Here is a 19937-nt window from a genome sequence, read left to right as displayed (position 1 = left end):
TTGAACTGCGTGTATTGTGTTTAGGAAGAATTTTGATGTCAAAATCATTGACGCAAAAGCGAGAAAGGGCAGCAACAGTTGCTGCCCTCGATCTACGTGCGTGCAGCGCAGCCGAAGGCGTGTAGCGTAGGGGTTGCGTTTGCAACAGCCGGCCGGCGGCCTACTTGCAACAGGCTTGCTGCCGGCGGGGCTGGCAACCCACGGGCAGAGGCGCCATAGGGCAGCGGCGCCTGCCGCCGAAAGGAAGCGGCGCCTGCCGCCGTAGGGCAGCGACGCGCGACGCCTGCCGCCGCTGCTCCCGCGGGTGAAACCCCCCCACAGGGGCGGTCGCCCGGCGGTACAGCACCGCCTGTAGACGCAGCGGCGCCCGAAGGGGGTGCCCACCCGCAGCGGCATCGCCGCCAGCGGGCGTGCCGCCTGCAGACGAGGGCCCGCCGCACAGGCCGCCGCCGGTAGGGTGGCGGCGGCGGCAACAGCGAAAGGGGGAAAGGGTATTAGGGCTTTCTGGGCAAAAGATAGTTTTGCCCCTTGGAATTTGAGAAATTACAGTTTCTATCTTTTGTCCAAATTATGAAAATACCCTTAGGAATTGAGAAATTCCCTACATGTCCCTGATTTCAGAAAAATATTAATTAATTAAAAAGTTTAGTTGATTATTATTTTTATTATTATCTAGTAGTCCTACATGATGATGATTATTTATACATGTGATGTATGATGTGTGGACGGATGATCATGGACCGTGTGATGTGTGTACTTGTGATTATTATTATTGAGGTCTGCGAACCTCCATTATATTTTTCGTTTATTGTCGGGCCTGCGTGCCTATGATTAAGTTGTAATCACATGAGGAGGCGCAGCGGGAGCGTGGATGCGATAGCGGGACCCACGAGACGGACGATCGTGAAGCATGGAGATGCATCAAGATGTCGACAGAACCGACGAGGACGAGATGGACGATCATAGGGCATGGAGATGCACTGTTGCACACATAGATCTTGATGTGAGTGATTAGGCCTACTGGCTCGGGCCTAATCATATTAGGTTGTGGTCCATGATCATCTGATGTGATTGCTTATACACATACTAGATATGTATATATATTTGCATGCAATATAGATATATATTACATATGTATATGTGTGACATGTCATATTAAGAGACCAAATTATAGAAACATCTCTCGATAATATTAAGTCGGTAAACGTGAGGCAATTAGATTGACCCACGTGGCCTTCCATCGTTATGAGTAGGAACCGATTCCCGGTGTAGGTTGAGTTGGTCGAGTCCCTCGAGACTCACCTATATCGCGATTCGCTATCTTGCTTACGACATAGAGATGTCACCGGTGACCTGAGGGCATGGTATGCTTGGTCGAGTCCCTCGAGGGTTTATCATCAAATCAGACTCATCTTGTAACGAAGGTGTTGACTTAACCGAGCATCATGGTTGGTCGAGTCCCTCGAGGCCATAGTGATTCGGAGGCCAAACAGGACGGGAATCACAAGGAGTTGTGATCGGCAAGAGTTGGCTACCTTTTAGGCTTAGTGTGATTGGTCGAGTCCCTCGAGGTTACACTAAGACGTTGATTGGATCCTGATCCCCACTAGAAGTCTGCCGGAGACTTCCGTTTCATGTGCTAAGGGTGTTGCGTGACTCGTTAGTAAAATAGTGGGAGCATATTAAGATAGAAGTCCATATCTTGATAGTTTAATTCTTGCAAAATCTGCATGTTGTTCATTTCTGCTACATCTTTATTTTAAAAAAATGTCGCTTTCAAATCCCTTACGTGGCATACTTGATGTCAGCCGCCTCACTGGTCCAAATTATATGGATAGGCTCCGTAACTTGAGAATTGTTCTCATAGCGGAGAAAATCGTGTACGTCCTTGATACAGTGATGCCTACGCCCGAAGAAGGGGCAAGCGAGGATGAGATCGCTCGCTAAGTGAAGTACATTGATGACTCCACTCTTGCTCAGTGCTATATGTTGGGCTTTATGACTCCAGAGTTACAGAGACAACATGAAAAGATGGATGCCAGATCCATTCTCCTACATGTCCGTAAATTGTTTGAGGAACAGGGAAGGACTCAACGATATGAGATATCCAAGAGCCTTTTCCGCGCTAGGATGACTGAAGGGACACCGGTTCAGAACCATGTCCTAAAGATGATTGAGTGGATAGATAAACTCACAGGTCTAGGAATGGTCCTAGAGGATAACTTGTGTGTGGACATTGTGCTTTAGTCCCTACCAGATTCCTGTTCATAGTTCATAATGAATTTTAATATGAACAAGCTTGAGGTGACTCTCCCAGAGCTCCACAATATGTTGAGGGAGGTAGAGAGTACTATTAAGAAAGAGAAGCCAGTTCTCTACACTAGTGAGACCAGAAAGAAAAGGAAAGCAGAAAGGTCCCTTAAGAAGGGAAAGGGCAAGAGCAAACAAGGTAAAGCAAAGGTTGCTAAGAAAGACCGAGCAAAGGACAAAGGCCAGTGCTTCCACTATGGTAAAAATGAGCATTGGAAGAGAAACTACAAAGAGTACCTTGCAGAAAGGGCGAAACAAAAGCTTGATGAAGCTTCAGGTACATTCATGATCAGTCTCCATTTGTCAGACTCTTATGATAACACATGGGTATTGGATACCGGTAGTGTTTATCATATATGTAATTCGTTGCAGGTTCTGGCAAGGCCTAGGAGACTAAAGAGAGGCGAGATGGACCTCAAGATGGGTAATGGAGCAAAAGTTGATGTATTAGCTGTTGGCGATGTCGCCCTACATCTGCCTAGTGGAGCTTTTGTTGCATTAGATGCATGTTATTTTGTTCCTTCTATTATCAAAATCATTATCTCCATTTCATGTTTAACAATTAGTGGATATAAATTTATTTTTGAGAACAATGGTTGTTCGATATTATTAGATGATAAGATCATCACGAAAGGAACATTGCATAATGGTTTATTTATGTTAGACACCACTCCACATATCATGAATGTAAATGTGTCCAAAAGGAAACGAGATGAGTTGAACAATGCATACCTGTGGCATTGTAGGCTATGTCACATCCATGAAAGAAGGATTCAAAAGTTGCTAAATGATGGATATCTAGATCCATTCGACTATGTGTCATATGCAACTTGTGAGCCTTGCGTTCGTGGAAAACTGACCAAATCTCCATTTAGTAGAACTGGAGAGAGAGCCAATGAGTTGTTGGAACTCATACATAGTGATGTACGTGGACCCATGTCAACTCATGCCATTGGAGGTTACTCCTACTTCATTACATTTACTGATGATTTCTCAAGGTATGGATATGTGTACTTAATGAAGTACAAGTCCGAGGCCTTTAAGAAATTCAGAGAGTATAAGAATGAGGTGGAGAACCAGACTGGAAAGAGTATCAAAACTCTTCGATCAGATCGAGGAGGTAAATACTTAAGTACAGAGTTTACTCAGTTCCTCAAGGACCATGGGATATTATCCCAATGGACACCTCCTTATACACCTCAGCTCAATGGTGTCTCTGAAAGGAGAAATCGTACATTATTAGATATGGTACGGTCCATGATGAGTTTCGCTGACCTTCCCATCTCATTATGGGGATATGCCCTAGAAACCGCAGCTTACCTTCTGAACAGAGTTCCAACTAAGTCGGTAGTGTCTACACCATATGAGATATGGAAGGGGAAGAAGCCTGATCTTAAGGTTGTTAAGATTTGGGGCTGCCCTGCCCATGTTAGAAGACCCAACCCCGATAAGTTAGAATCAAGGACAGAGCGATGCAAATTTGTGGGATACCCCAAGGAAACTTGTGGGTATTATTTCTATCATCTCGAGGACCAAAAGGTCTTTGTAGCTAAGAGAGCAGTGTTCCTTGAGAAGGAACACATTCTTGATGGAGATAGTGGGAGAATGATAGAATTGAGCGAGGTTGGAGAACCAAGCTCAAGCACCACTCTACAGCCCGAGTCTGTTCAGGTACCTAATACACAAGTATCAACTTTACGTAGGTCTGATAGAGTATCCCATCCTCCTGAGAGATATGTGTGACATATTAGAGCAGAGGATGTAGAGGATATTGATCCTCAAACCTACGAGGAGGCTATTATGAGTATAGACTCTGGGAAGTGGAAAGAAGCCATGAACTCTGAGATGGATTCTATGTACTCCAATAAGGTTTGGAACCTAGTTGATGCGCCCGAAGGTATTGTACCCATCGGTTGCAAGTGGATCTTTAAGAAAAAGATCGGAGTAGATAGAAAGGTAGAGACCTATAAAGCAAGGCTAGTGGCTAAGGGGTATCGTCAAAGGCAAGGTGTTGACTACGACGAAACTTTCTCACCCGTAGCAATGCTAAAATCCATTAGAATTCTATTGGCTATTGCAGCACACTATGATTATGAGATCTGGCAGATGGATGTGAAAACCGCATTCCTCAACGGGAACCTCGAGGAGGAGGTGTATACGATGCAACCTAAGGGATTCGTGTCTAAGAACTGCCAAGATAAGGTGTGTAGGTTGCTTAGATCCATTTATGGACTAAAGCAAGCTTCCCGAAGTTGGAACATAAGATTTGATGAGGCAATCAGATCTTATGACTTCGTGAACAACGAAGATGAGCCTTGTGTATACAGAAAGGTAAGTGGGAGCGCTATCACCTTTTTGGTGTTATATGTGGATGATATCCTCATCATTGGGAATGACGTAGGAATGCTATCCACAGTAAAGACTTGGTTATCTAGACACTTCTCCATAAAGGACTTAGGGGAAGCATCCTATATCTTGGGGATTAGAATCTATGGAGATAGATCCAAGAGGATGCATGGCTTGTCCCAGTCCAGGTACATAGAAACCATTGTCAAAATGTTTGGCATTGAAAATTCTAAGAAAGGGCGAACATGGATATGATACCTTATGCCTCAGCAATATGGTATATCATGTATGCCATGCTATGTACTAGGCCTGATATAGCGCATGCTCTGAGTGTCACGAGCAGGTATCAGGAGGATCCAGGCTTGGAGCACTAGAAAGCAGTAAAGTGTATCCTTAAGTACTTGAGAAGGACTAAGGATCTTTTACTAGTATATGGAGGTAATAGCCTTAAGGTTGAAGGCTACACTGACTCAAGTTTTCAGTCTGATGTCGATGATAGCAAGTCGAATTCAGGGTATGTGTACACCTTGAATGGAGGAGCAGTGTGATGGAAGAGTTCCAAACAAAATACCACTGCTGACTCGACCACAGAGGCGGAGTACATTGCTGCATTAGATGCAGCAAAGGAGGGAGTTTGGTTGAAGAAGTTCATCACAGATTTGGGAGTCGATACAGATAGCGACAAGTCGACTTCCTTATATTACGACAACTATGGGGTGATTACTCAAATAAGGGAACCCGGGTCTCATCAAAAGTGTTCTGAGGAGGTTCCAGCTTATAAGAGAGATCGTAACCCGAGGAGATGTAGTAGTGGAAAGAGTTCCATCCGAAGATAACATTGCAGATCCACTGACAAAGCCGTTGTCTCAGATTGTCTATGAGCGTCACAGGAGTCTGATGGGGATCAGACACATAGGCGATTGGCTTTAAGTCAAGTGGGAGATTGCTAGTCATAGGTGCCCAGCAAGCCAATCACATGAGTGATGGCACGTGTGACTTGATACAGAATCTTTTTTCTTATTATATTTTGGCGTATATCACTTTATAACTATTGCATAAATGCATACATATATTTTGATGTCCTTGGATTTGTGCAATGGGAATCGGATCGTGATGAGATCACGATAATGAGATCGATTCACCTTTAACACATATCCTAAATAATCCCGGTCATAAGTTACTCGAGAGGGACATCGTGATAACCGGATAGACTGGTGTGCTGTATACCCGTCCATATGATGGATGCAGCTGGTCACATAGCTGCTCGTGTAGGGACACTAGGGATACAATACAGGTGCTCATTGGAGAATGAGTTCACTGATTGATCCGCTTACGGAATGCTGGATGGTTGATGATGCCTTATTGTCAGACAGCGATCTCAAGCAAAAGTGCTATCTTGCAAATATCAAAGAAGCAATATGTGCCAAGTTACATATATTGAAAAGAGGCAAAATAGTCCATCTTGCATATCTTTTTGCTAACTTTTTGTGTAAAAGTTGATAACTTGCATACTATAAATTTGCATACCAAATGCGCAATCTTGCCTATCTCAAGAAGCAAAACATACTAACTTGCACATCTAGCAAACTTGCGTATTTCAAGAAGCAAGGGATGCTTTCTTGAACATCTCAAAACTGCTAGCTTGCATATTCTAAAAGTGTTGTAAAATTTACTAGCTTGTATGTTGTAGTAATTGTTATCATACTACCTTGGATATCGATGATAATAGCAAAATTGCATGATGATAAAATTTAACACTATATTTTTTCATGCAATGTATTGAACTTTATATCTCAAACATATAGAAAGTGACACTTCTCCTTTTTGTTGATGACAAAGGGGGAGAAGTATGATCATGTTATGTATAATGACGTGTTGTAAATATTCATGATGAATTCAAGGTTCTATCAATATGGCATATTGATAGGGGGAGTTTGTTTAAACACCGGGAATTAAGGTTAACTCCGCCATCAAGTGGTTGTCATCATCAAAAAGGGGGAGATTATTGAATCTCATATTTTGATGATGAAACTACTTGCTATATGTTTATGATTTAATCTATGTTTTGAGTGATGCAGGATGCTTCAATCAGCATGAGACAGTTAAAGCAGGAAAATTATGTTATGCTAGTGGAACATGTCAGAAGATTGGACGTCGGGCCAGTGGATCGGTCGACGTATCGACAGAAGGCATCGGGCCATGGATTCGAGCATCGGGCTAAGAAGAGTGGGTATTGCGCCAAGGGTATCGAAGTTGCGAAGTCAACTGGCTGATTGAGCAATAGGCCGCAAGAGAGGACGATGCACTGAAGAATCAGACGAAGCGTCGAGAGACCAATGACATGCTAGACAACTTAATTAATTCCTTAAGGAGTAATTGTCTAGATCGAACTTTTGTTTTACATGTGCAAGATTAACTACGATAGCTTGAAGACATAAAGCAAGTTTACCAGAGTCAAGTTTGATAGGTGTTCGAGAGTCCGAAGATTCGTCGGAGATGTTGTCGGAACCAACCGAGAAGAAATCGGGGACTTGTCGAAGTTTTTGGAAGTCCGCTAAAGAGATCGTCGGAGGTTCACGGAGATCACTAAGAAGGCTCGACTACTCACTGAACTCGCCACAAGATTGGGAACTTGCTGGGAGTCCGCTAGAAGAAATTCGAGGGTGTAACGGAAGTCCGTCGGAAGATCGCCGGAAGGAGACTCGACGTTTGCCGATTGAAAACTTGCTTAGGACTATGTATTCAGTTACATTGTTTGCATATAATTAGGGTTAGGATTAAGGGATAATCTTATATCCTAGTTATGGGCCAATTGGGCCTGATATTAGGGTCTATAAATACCCCTCAATTCTTAGTAGAGAATACAATCTTTGAGAAGTTAGAGATTAAGATAAAGCCTTAGCAAAGTCTTTAGCAAGTCTTGTTTTCAATTACTTGAGTGGTCACCTCCCTCTTTCTCTTTGAAAATCTGTAAGAGTGTGAACTACTTGTAAAAGGTTGTAAGTGCTAGTGATAGGTGCCCAGCAAGCCAATCACGTGAGTGATGGCACGTGTGACTTGATATAGAATCTTTTTGCTTATTATATTTTGGCGTATATCACTTTATAAATATTGCATATATGCATATATATTGTGATGGCCTTGGATTTGTGCAATAAGAATCGAATCGTGATGAGATCACGATAATGAGATCGATTCACATTTAAACACATATCCTAAATAATCCCGATCATAGGTTACTTCGTGATAAACGGACAGATTGGTATGCTATATACCCGTCCATATGATGGATGCAGCTGGTCTCATAGCTGCTCGTATAGGGACACTAGGGATACAGTACAGGTGCTCATTGGAGAATGAGTTCATTGATTGATTCGCTTACGGAATGCTGGATGATTGATGATGCCTTATTGTCAAACAACGATTCCGTAGTCCTAGTTGATAGGGGTAATAATGGCAACATGACGTGTCATGACGTCGATCTCACTTGGGTACCACTCTGCCCAAGGAAGAAAGCTATAATGATGACTAGACACATCCTGACCTCATTCGCTCTCAGACAACAACTTCATCGCTGTCTGACCCCGCGCGCTGGACCGAGGTAGAGGAGGACGATGACCGACCCTCGCCCATACCCTGTGGCGAGTCGGCTCCCCACGCAACGTCAATAGCAATGTCAGACGCCATCAGAGGTACGATCCTGCCTCCCACAGGCAGGATCATCAGGTAACACTAAACTACCCTATAAATACTCCCGAGTTCTAAACGAAGAGGGGGGGAGACGAACTCACTCAGACACGAAACACTCAGAGGCTCTTCTTCTGCCTCATCCGCAATCCCCTCCACATCGCTGACTTGATCGTCGGAGGGGTCGGGCCGAGCTCCCGGCCTGACCTATGTGCAAGTGCGAAGGACGGGATCGCCCCTTCCCGACACTACGGCGGAGCTTCCTCCCGACCCGACCTCCCGACCTGAACCACCACGCTCGGCCGCCGGGAGACCCCGAGGGACGCCGCTTGAGATCCCCCACATTCGGACCCCCGAATCGAGCCACGTCGGCCCCGAGGCCACGGCTTAAACAGATGCACACCGCAACAGATTGGCGCTAGAAGGAGGGCCCGAATGTCCAACGATTAGCAGATCCACTTTGGCAAACTCGCAGCCATGGGGTCGCGTCCGGTTAGCACCCCAGAAGATCATCCCCCGCAGGGTGAACTCCGAGACGAGCGCCCCGCCACGACATCAGAGCGCTACTGGCGGTTGTTCAATGACCCGGGCTTGTCGCCACCCGACGTCCCCGAAGCCTTCCACGATCTCGCTCACCAAGTCCGAGCGCTGTCGGGCGTGATGCAGACTATCATCCCGCTCGTCTCCCAGTCGATGCCCCCGCATGTAACCCAGCCTTTGCAACCACGTGAGCCCCATGCCCGGACGCGTGCGTCACTCCCCGAGCACCCAATTTTGCCTCGAAACCGAACGACCCAGCTCGGAGATCGAGAGGCGGAAGATATGTCGAGCCGCCCAGAGCTTGAGGTGCCACCCGCGGACTCGACGAACGCCCTGCGAGCCCAGTTGCGCCTCTTCAATCAACGCCTCGACGAAGTACAATAGGAGGTTTGCAGGTCAAAGGGGGAGCTCGGGGCAGACGAATACCAAGGGTCACCGTTCGCACCCGAAATACAAGACCAAGTGATTCCACCACACTTCCGGCTCCCATCCCTCGATGCCTATGACAGTGCCGCTGACCCCGCGGATCACGTGGCCGCGTTTCGCGCCTAAATGGCGCTATACGGGACTTCTGACACCTTGATGTGTAGGGCGTTCCCAACGACCCTAAGGGGACCGGTCCGCGCATGGTACAGTGGCCTGAAGACCGGGACCATCTCTTCCTTCGACCAGCTCGCCAGAGACTTCGAGCTCAACTTCCGGGCCTATGCCCGTCCAAAGCCGTCCATGGCGTTGCTCCTCGGACTCCACCAAAGGGAGGACAAGCCCCTCTCCCACTTCGTAAATCATTTTACGACGCAGATCCGAGGACTCTCAGATGCTCACCCTTCTCTATTGATGCAGGCGTTCATGATAGGCCTGTGGCCCTCCAAGTTCTTCTGCTCTGCCAGGTGATGCAACCATCGAGCTCAGTCTTCGAGCTCTGGCAGAGAAGAGCAATCGGCTGAGCTCAGTCTTCGAGCTCTGCCAGGCGGTGCCACCTCTCCAGTTGAGAGGTGCAACCGCCTGATCCCAGAATTCTGGGATTTGATCGATTTGATCGTTTTGAGCTCGAAGTTTGAATTGGGTTGGGGCCTATAAATACCCCACCCATTCAGCACTGAAAAGAGACACAGACCAATACCGAAATCTTGATCTTTTCTGTGATTCTAAGAGCTCAAAAGTGTTGTAAAGCCTTTAAGTCTCCTCCTTCTGTTCTTCAAGTTTTCAATTGTAAAGTGAGGAGAGAAAGGTCTGTAAAGGTTGTCTCCTAAGCCTGTCAAAAGGAGAGAAATTGTAAGAGGGAAGTTTGGCCTTCGCCCATTGAAGGAAGGCACCTAGTTGACGTCGGCAACCTCATCGGTGGAGGAAGCCAAAAGTGGAGTAGGTCAAGGCTGACCGAACCACTCTAAATCTCTGGTTTGCGTTTATTTTCGAGCACTTTATCATTACTGCAAACCTCCCTCATCACTACTGCTCTCTGCGCTTTCACGAACAAATTCTAAGTGTTGTTCTTCCAAATCTGCACTCAGACGTAAACTCGTATTTTCATACAGTACAGTTTACGTTTACGTTTGATTCTGCAGAACTGTTTTTCGTGCTTTTACGAACGAGCCTTTTTTGCAGTTTACGCTTACATTTTAATCCTATTAATAACTGCAATCTGTCCTCTGTGATTTTACGAACGAGTTTCAACATTTAGACGCAAAACTGCATTCAGACGTAAATCGGCTTTCCTCGCTTAATCGTCAGATTTCAGTTCACGTTTACATCTTGATTTCAACTGCATACTGCCTTCTGCGAGTATACAAACGAGTTTCAAAGTTTAGACGTAAATCTGCGTTTAGACGTAAAACTGCGTTTAGACGTAAATCTGCGTTTAGACGTAAAACTGCGTTTAGACGTAAAACTGCGTTTAGACGTAAAACTGCGTTTAGACGTAAATCTACGTTTAGACGTAAATCTGCGTTTAGACGTAAATCTGCATTTAGACGTAAATCTGAGTTTAGACGCAAAACTGCGCTTAGACGCAAAACTGCGCTTAGACGCAAAACTGCGCTTAAACGCAATCTGCGCTTAGACGCAAACTGCACCTAGATACAAACTGCGAATTTGCTTTTGCATCATAATAGTTTTTGAACGAACGCAGCTTTTGGTTTTTAAATTAATATAAGATTTCCGCTGCACTAATTCACCCCCCCCCCCTCTTAGTGCTCTCGATCCTAACACAGGAGAGGTCGTAGGAAGTCCTCGAGAATCCAAGCGCTGCTACCTGACCGTCGTTTCGTTACACAAGAGGGCAAGGACCGAACCACCATTGGCAGACCTCCGAGAGGCGAAGAAGCCAGCCTCCCATCCTGAGCCGCGGGGGTCCATCGTAGACGTGCCGCTGCAAGAAGGTCGGACGGAGCAGATGGTTAGGATCGGGTCGGAGCTACCTGAGCAAGAACGAAGACAGCTCGTCGGCCTCCTACAGAAGAATGCCGACGTCTTCGCTTGGTCGCCCTCTGACATGACGGGCGTCGACCCGGGGATAGTGCAACACCACCTCAATATTTCACCCGATGCCCGCTCGGTAAAACAAAAACCAAGATGGCAGGCCCCTGATCGGTAGCTGGCCATACGGGAAGAAGTGGGCCGACTTCTAGTGGCGGACTTCATAGAAGAAGCCAGATACCCACAATGGCTATCCAATGTAGTCCTCGTCAAGAAAGCTAATGGAAGCTGGAGGATGTGCGTTGATTACACCTGTCTCAACAATGCATGCCCGAAGGATTGCTACCCCATTCCAAAAATCGACCAGTTGGTCGACGCCACGGCTGGACACGCCCGCCTCTCGTTTATGGACGCCTTCTCGGGATAAAACCAGATCAAAATGGCACCCGAAGACCGAGAGCACATGGCCTTCCTCACCGATCAAGGGGTCTACTTCTACAAGGTCATGCCCTTCGGATTGAAGAACGCCGGGGCTACATACCAGAGAACAGTAAACAAGATGTTTGCCCACCAGATCGGGCGGAACATGGAAGTCTACGTCGATGACATGATCGTCAAAAGCCAAGAGGCGGGGGTCCACCTGGCCGATCTGGCTGAGGCGTTCGCCACGCTGCGTAGATATGGCATGCGGCTCAACCCCGCGAAGTACGCCTTCAGCGTTACTTCGGAAAAATTCCTCGGGTTCATCATACACGAAAGAGGAATTGACGCCAACCCAGAGAAAGTCCAGGCGATCATCAACATGTAGTCACCTCGGACGATCAAAGACCTACAACGCCTTAACGGGAGGCTCGTCGCCATATCCCGTTTCCTTGCCCGATCAGGTGATCCCTGCCTCCCCTTCTTCAGAGCATTGAAAAACCCGAAGAACTTTCAGTGGACGGCAGAATGCGAGGAAGCCCTCAAGCGAATGAAGCAACACCTAGCCAACCTCCCCCGACTTGCCTCAGTTTCTCCCGGGGAGAAGCTAGGCCTCTACCTGGTTGCCTCCCAGCACGCGGTCAGTTCTGTCTTGGTCAGGGAAGACTCCGGCGAACAGCTCCCGATCTACTACGCTAGCCATGTCCTGACCGGGCCGGAGGAACGATACCCCCCGATCGAGAAGCTGGCGTTTGCGCTCATGCTGTCAGCCCAGAAGTTACGCCCCTACTTCCAGGCTCACTTGGTAGAGGTCATTACTGACTAGCCGCTTCGGCAGATCTTATCTAAATTTGATGTTGCAGGATGCCTCCTCAAATGGGCAGTGGAGCTCGGCGAGCATGACATACGATACATGCCCAGGACCGCTATCAAAGCCCAGTTCGTGGCCGACTTCATCGCAGGATTAACCCAGGTCGGGGACGAGGATCTCGAGCAACCTCCCGAGGCCTGGGTCCTACACGTCAACGGGTCGGCCAACTCAAAAGGTGCCGTCGTGGGGCTGGTGCTGCAATCTCCCGACGGACGGTCATTCGAACGTTCCCTCCACTTTGGGTTCCAAGACACTAACAACGAGGCGGAATACGAGGCGCTCCTTGCAGGACTACGGCTGGCCCTCGAGATGCAGGTGGTCGCCATCCGCGTCCTAACCGACTCGCAACTGGTAGCCGAGCAACTCAAAGGTGGATACGAAGCTCGGGACCCGACCATGGCCAAGTACCTAGCACAGGTAAAGAACCTAACCGCCAAGTTCCCTCATTTTACATTATCCAACGTCCCGAGGGGAGAAAACAAGCAAGCCGATGTGCTAGCTAAGCTGGCATCAAAGCCAGCCCCCAAAGTCGGGCCCGAGGTAGAGGAGCTCCTGCCCGTGCCCCCAAACTGCGCTTAAACGCAATCTGCGCTTAGACGCAAACTGCACCTAGATACAAACTGCGAATTTGCTTTTGCATCATAATAGTTTTTGAACGAACGCAGCTTTTGGTTTTTAAATTAATATAAGATTTCCGCTGCACTAATTCACCCCCCCCCCTCTTAGTGCTCTCGATCCTAACAATTGGTATCAGAGCAAGGTTAACTCTCTAAAGGATTAAAACCCAAGAGAGATGGCATACGCCGGAAACCAAGAGGGGCATTCGATTACACGTCCACCCATGTTCAGTGGAACGGACTACACTTACTGGAAGACCCGAATGAGGATCTTTCTTATTTCTATGGATTTTGAACTGTGGAACCTTGTTGAAAATGGATTTTCAAAATCTTCTCTTCCAATGATCGATTGGAACGATTTGGAGAAGAAGGCTTTCGCTCTTAATGCAAAGGCTATGAATGCCTTATTTTGCGCACTTGATAAAAACGAGTTTAATCGTGTTTCAACTTGCGAAACTGCTTTTGATATTTGGCACACACTTGAAGTGACCCACGAGGGCACAAGTAGAGTGAAAGAGTCAAAAATCAATCTGTTGCTGCATACTTTTGAACTTTTCCGAATGAAACCGAGTGAAACCATTGGCGACATGTTTACCCGTTTCACGGATGTCGTCAACGGTCTAAAAGGACTCGGAAAGAGTTTTTCGGATTTTGAGCTTGTTAATAAGATACTAAGATCCCTTCCTAAGAGTTGGGATCCTAAAGTCACCGCCATTCAAGAGGCAAAAGATCTGTGAAATTTCCCTCTTGAAGAACTAATCGGGTCATTAATGACCTACGAAATGACTTGCAAAGCTCATGAAGAGCAAGAAGACATCCTTCCAAAGAACAGGAAGGATATGGCACTTAAAACTTCTGAATGTCACTTGAGAGAAAACTCAAGTGATGAGGACTGTGATGACGACTTGGCACTTTTGACAAGAAAGTTTAAAAAATTCTTCAAAAGAAACAAGTTTAAAAACGATGTGAAAAATAAACTTGAACCTAAGAAGGACCAAGTGATCTGCTATGAATGTAAAAAGCCAGGACATTACAAAAGTGATTGTCCCCAAGTCAAGAAAAGAACAACAAAGAAGAAGGCGCTCCAAGCAACATGGGATGACTCGAGCGCATCTGAGGAAGACGAATCCAACACCGAGCAAGTTGCTCATTACGCCTTTATGGCAATCGAAGAGGAGGTAACGGATTTATTAGATGCTGATTTATCTTTCGATGAATTATTAAATGCCTTCCATGATTTATTTGATGAATGCAAAGTTATAAATAGAAAATACAAGTTGCTAAAAAAGGTACATGATAATCTTACTTGTGAGTTTGATAAATTAAAAGTCGAACATCATGATAGTTTAAATTCATGTATCAAATGTCATGATCTGGAAACTATACAAAAAGAAAACTTGCTACTTAAGGACACCTTGAAGAAATTCGAGGTTGGTAGCAAGTCATTAAACATGATCCTTACAAACAAGGGTCATGCTCCCAAAAGAAGTTGGATTGGATTTGTGAGGGGTCCTCACCGAAATCCAACTACCTTTGTAAAAGGCCCCATCTTACACGTTCATCACCAAACCAAGTGCAACTTTTGTTGCAAATCTGGACACAAGACACATTGTTGTCCATTCAAGAAAATAAGTCCAAACAAATTAATTTGGGTTCCTAAAGGAACCATGATAAACTCTATGCAACATGATAGAAAATGTAGATCTATTTATGAGGCACCCAAAAGCAAATGGGTTCCTAAAGATCATCCGTTCCTATAAAAACATTAAAAGTCTAGGCCGGAGCAAGAAATAATGTTCTGCTCCTTGACTCTCAATGGTCAGAACCCAAGAATCAAAAAGGAACTCGCAACGCTTAAGTAACAAGTGAAAGCTATGAAATCACAAATACGATACAATTACAAACATATGATATCCAAATTCACATACCCCCCTGATCTTCAAAACCTGTTCATCTACGAATTAATTCTTGTAGAAACTAAATATGTCATGATCTTAAAAGGGACACCAAACAAACATACATATGCACGTTAAAAGATCTATCTTACAAAGAGCTTCTTCCTTAAATAAAAACTCATACGAAATCATGTAACAAACATCAATTGCTCTGAAACTCTCCTCAAAGCAAAGGCTCCCTAATCAAATCATCCTAAGTACTCACCTGCTGCCGGCGGTGGCACCTCTCCAGCTGGCGGTTGCACCTCCAGCTATCACGGGTTGCCAGAGGTTGCACCGCTCCAGCCAGAGGTGCAACCGCCAGCAGCTCTACCCTTTAAAATCACGCTAGGGCCGGCTAAGGAACCGACCCCAACTCACCCCCATTTCCTCCTCTACTCTTCCAAGTCTCCTCCATTCCCATTTCACTCCTCTAAGCCTTCCAAATACCTCCTATTTCGGAGCAAAACATCAAGAATCCTTCCTTCTCTTGAAGATTTCACAAAGGTACTCTCTAAGAAGCTCTTAAATTCTGCTTTGTTCTTCATTTACTTTAGCTCATCATCATCCCTCTAAACAGCAGTAGTAATGGGATCTAGAAGATCCTCAAGGGACAAGGGAAAGAGGAGAGTAGTAGAAGAGTTTGATCTCACTCTTTTTGATTCCAAAAACCATGCTGAAAAATTTCTCTCCTTCGAACTAAGAAGCATCAATAAGGGAAAATACGTAGATCTGAATGAACTAAGAGATGTAGAGACTATCCATTGGTTTGCAAACCTAAATCTACTTCCCATCTTGCAGATCAACGAACCCATTTATCCTAGACTAGTTAGATTGTTTTACAACAACATGCAAAAAGATGATGAAGAAAGGATATCAACCTATCTCTTAGGACAACACATCTCAATCACTGATAGATTCATTTGTGATATGATAGGTATTCCCATGAAAAGCATAGGACTTTATTTCAAAGGATCATGGGATGAAAAAACTATTGAAACATCCTACGTTGAAGCCCTAGGAACAATCCTTGCCAATCCTAACATAGAATCTATTCCTAAAAGTTGTGAACATCTAACGCCCTTCAACACTAAGATACTTCATCATATCATGACTAGTATAATTCTTCCTAAGCAATACCATCATGATGAAGTTAGTCAATTGGAATTAGGAATTATGTACCTAATCATGAAAGAACGTGACATTTGTCTTGGCTATCTGATCCAACAAAACATGTTGGAATTATCTACGAAAGATATGATGCTCCCATATGGTGGAATTATTACAAGAATAATGAAAGCTTACGACATTCAAATACCACTAGAAGAAGAAGTAATGAAATCAGATAGATTCAGCATAATAAACAAAAATCTACTTCACCGACTAAGATGTCACTATAGAAACGGTAACTGGGTTAGAATGCCTAGAAGAACTGATCCCCCTCAACCTGAACCTGAACCAGAGCCGGAAACCCCAGTCTTTAGGAGTACCCACTCTCCTCCGATCTGTCCCTTTGAGGAAACACATCCGGTTGAGCAAACTCACACATCATCCATCGAAGATATCGGGATTCGGATGGACCGATTTGAACAAAGACAAGAAAGGCTTGAACTTCGACAAGATCAAATCCTAACCGAGCTGCAGCAAATCCATCGACAATTTGACTCTTTACTTAGGCACTTTAATCTTCCACCTCATGAATAAGCTTGTATGAACATATGATGTTTTTGATATGACATGTTGTAAACTCCTTATGATATTCATGAAAGACTTTGTCTTTATGGTTACCTGATATGCTGTACATATGTTACCCTGATATGGTTATCCTTGTTTGTGTAAGCATATTTGCAAACATCTCTTGTTGTTTATCTCGGTTTTTGCACTGAAACTAAAAAGGTTTAAAAAGCCTATGCCTTGAAAAATATGAAGCAACATACCAATGTAAGTTGTTAAGTCAGCAGTATGACATTGATATGGTTGCTATTACTAATATGATTACTATGATATCAAACAAAAATTTGCATCGTACGAGCTGATATCTCACCATGTGATGCAATGCTACAAAAATCTTGCTATGCAATATGATACAATGCTACACTTGCTGAAATAAAAATCTTGCTATGCAGTATGATACAATGCTACACTTGCTGAAATAAAAATCTTGGTAGAATACTGCACTTGAAATGATTGTGTTACTATATCAAAAGCTTAACACTCAAAAATCAAACACATTGATATTAGACCTCACTCTATACGAGATCATGTCACTAATCATGATGTAACCATAGAGTTTATTGATACCAAACATCAACTAGCTGATATCTTCACAAAACCCCTATGTGAAGAACAATTTGATTACATACGAAGAGAATTAGGAATGTTGATGTGTCCGAATACTTAAACTAGTTAAAATTATCTTTCGGATGTTATTACATGCCTTGACAACGCTTGATCAAATAACATGTTGCAAAATATGTGACAAATACTTTTAACCAAATGCATGTAAAAAGTTCATTTTTCGGGTTATATGCTAAAAATGGGATGTTCTCGTACACTCTTATGAAAACTCTTTGGAAAATGACTTTCCTCCGTCAAGCAAAAACAATAAAGAGATATATGTGTCATGACTTCCTTTATATGCTTGATAATGCTATCATGCTTTTTGTTGATGACAAAGGGGGAGAAACATATGAATTGATAAACATATGAATTGATAAACACTATGTCATAACTGAACTGCCATAATCATATGTCATAGTTGCAAATACTTGTGTGATGCTATAAACAATGTTATGCCATCCTTGCATCACCAAGAGATATGTGAACATGTGCTATAGTTTGCATCATATCTTGATTTGATATTCTATAGAAAATGCAAACTTGCTAGAAAATCTCAAATGTAAGCATCATGTAAAAAGTCCTTCGTAGCTTTATATGATGAATGGTTACAAACACTATCATACAAACTTGATGATGTATGTCATGCCTTGACATAATTCTTGAAGAGATACATCATGATGGGCATCATGATGGGAGCATTGATAAGTTTAACTGATCTAACTTATCAATACGTCACTTGAATTCTTCGGTCTTGAATTCAAGGTTGACTTATCTCAACTATGGCATTTAGATAGGGGGAGTTAAGGACAACTCCTTTATCAATTGATTGTCATCATCAAAAAGGGGGAGATTGTTGAATCTCGGGTTTTGATGATGAAGTCAATTGTCATTTGTTATCTAATCTATGTGTTGAGATAAGTGTGCAGGATTAGCTACGATAAAGAGTAAGACAAGCAGCAGGTGTTGCCCCGGAGTCAAGATCAGGATCACGTTGGGAGTTCGAGAGTTCGACGGAAGTTCGGACGGTCGTCGGAGGTTCAGAGAGAACAGATCCGAGAAGTCCAGAAGCTTGCCAAGCGAAGCTCGTCGGAACTCGCCAAGTGGATCGTCGTAAAGTCCAGGAGTATGCCGGATGTCCGCAGAAGGATCACCGAGGGTTATCGGTTGATCGACGGAAGTTTGCCGGAAACTCGCCGGAAGAAGCGATTGACGCATCGGAGCAAAGCTGCAGAAGTTGTCTTAGAGTTAATCGTAGTTAGCACGATGATTAAGCATGAAAATGGGAGGTGATCCCATTAGCTTAATCTTGGGGCAATTGGGCTCCTGAAAAGATTCAAAGTGGGCCGAATGGAGTGAACCATTCGGACCCAGATTGCACCAGGAGGTGCAACCGCCCCAGCCAGGAGGTGCAACCGCCTGGGCTGTGGGGTTGAGAGGTGCAACCGCCCCAGCCAGGAGGTGCAACCGCCTGGGCTGTGGGGTTGGGAGGTGCAACCGCCCCAGCCAGGAGGTGCAACCGCCTGGGCTGTGGGGTTGGGAGGTGCAACCGCCCCAGCCAAGAGGTTGCACCGCCATAGCTCAAGTTCCGAGCTCTGCCAGGCGATGCAACCACCGAGCTCAGTCTTCGAGCTCTGGCAGAGAGGTGCATCAGCCTGAGCTAAGTCTCGAGCTCTGCCAGGTGATGCATTCACCAAGCTCAGTCTTCGAGCTCTGGCAGAGAGGTGCATCAGCCTGAGCTCAGTTTGGAGCTCTCCCAGGTGATGCAACCACCGAGCTCAGATTTCGAGCTCTGCCAGGTGATGCAACCACCAAGCTCAGTCTTCGAGCTCTGCCAAGTGATGCAACCATCGAGCTCAGTCTTCGAGCTCTGGCAGAGAAGAGCAATCGGCTGAGCTCAGTCTTCGAGCTCTGCCAGGCGGTGCCACCTCTCCAGTTGAGAGGTGCAACCGCCTGATCCCAGAATTCTGGGATTTGATCGATTTGATCGTTTTGAGCTCGAAGTTTGAATTGGGTTGGGGCCTATAAATACCCCACCCATTCAGCACTGAAAAGAGACACAGACCAATACCGAAATCTTGATCTTTTCTGTGATTCTAAGAGCTCAAAAGTGTTGTAAAGCCTTTAAGTCTCCTCCTTCTGTTCTTCAAGTTTTCAATTGTAAAGTGAGGAGAGAAAGGTCTGTAAAGGTTGTCTCCTAAGCCTGTCAAAAGGAGAGAAATTGTAAGAGGGAAGTTTGGCCTTCGCCCATTGAAGGAAGGCACCTAGTTGACGTCGGCAACCTCATCGGTGGAGGAAGCCAAAAGTGGAGTAGGTCAAGGCTGACCGAACCACTCTAAATCTCTGGTTTGCGTTTATTTTCGAGCACTTTATCATTACTGCAAACCTCCCTCATCACTACTGCTCTCTGCGCTTTCACGAACAAATTCTAAGTGTTGTTCTTCCAAATCTGCACTCAGA

General features: G+C 45.0%; 1 protein-coding gene across 1 annotated transcript; it reads left to right on the top strand.

The window, feature by feature from the left end:
- Positions 1–9435: 9435 nt before the first annotated feature.
- LOC135626008 (uncharacterized) lies at positions 9436–9777 on the top strand. The gene has a single exon (XM_065131198.1). The coding sequence runs from the start codon at positions 9436–9438 to the stop codon at positions 9775–9777; it is 342 nt and encodes a 113-aa protein (XP_064987270.1).
- Positions 9778–19937: the final 10160 nt, after the last annotated feature.

This window comes from Musa acuminata, chromosome BXJ2-10 (genome assembly GCF_036884655.1).
Source record: "Musa acuminata AAA Group cultivar baxijiao chromosome BXJ2-10, Cavendish_Baxijiao_AAA, whole genome shotgun sequence".
Classification (NCBI taxonomy): Eukaryota; Viridiplantae; Streptophyta; class Magnoliopsida; order Zingiberales; family Musaceae; genus Musa; species Musa acuminata.
This window is presented reverse-complemented; position numbering and strand designations above follow the sequence as displayed.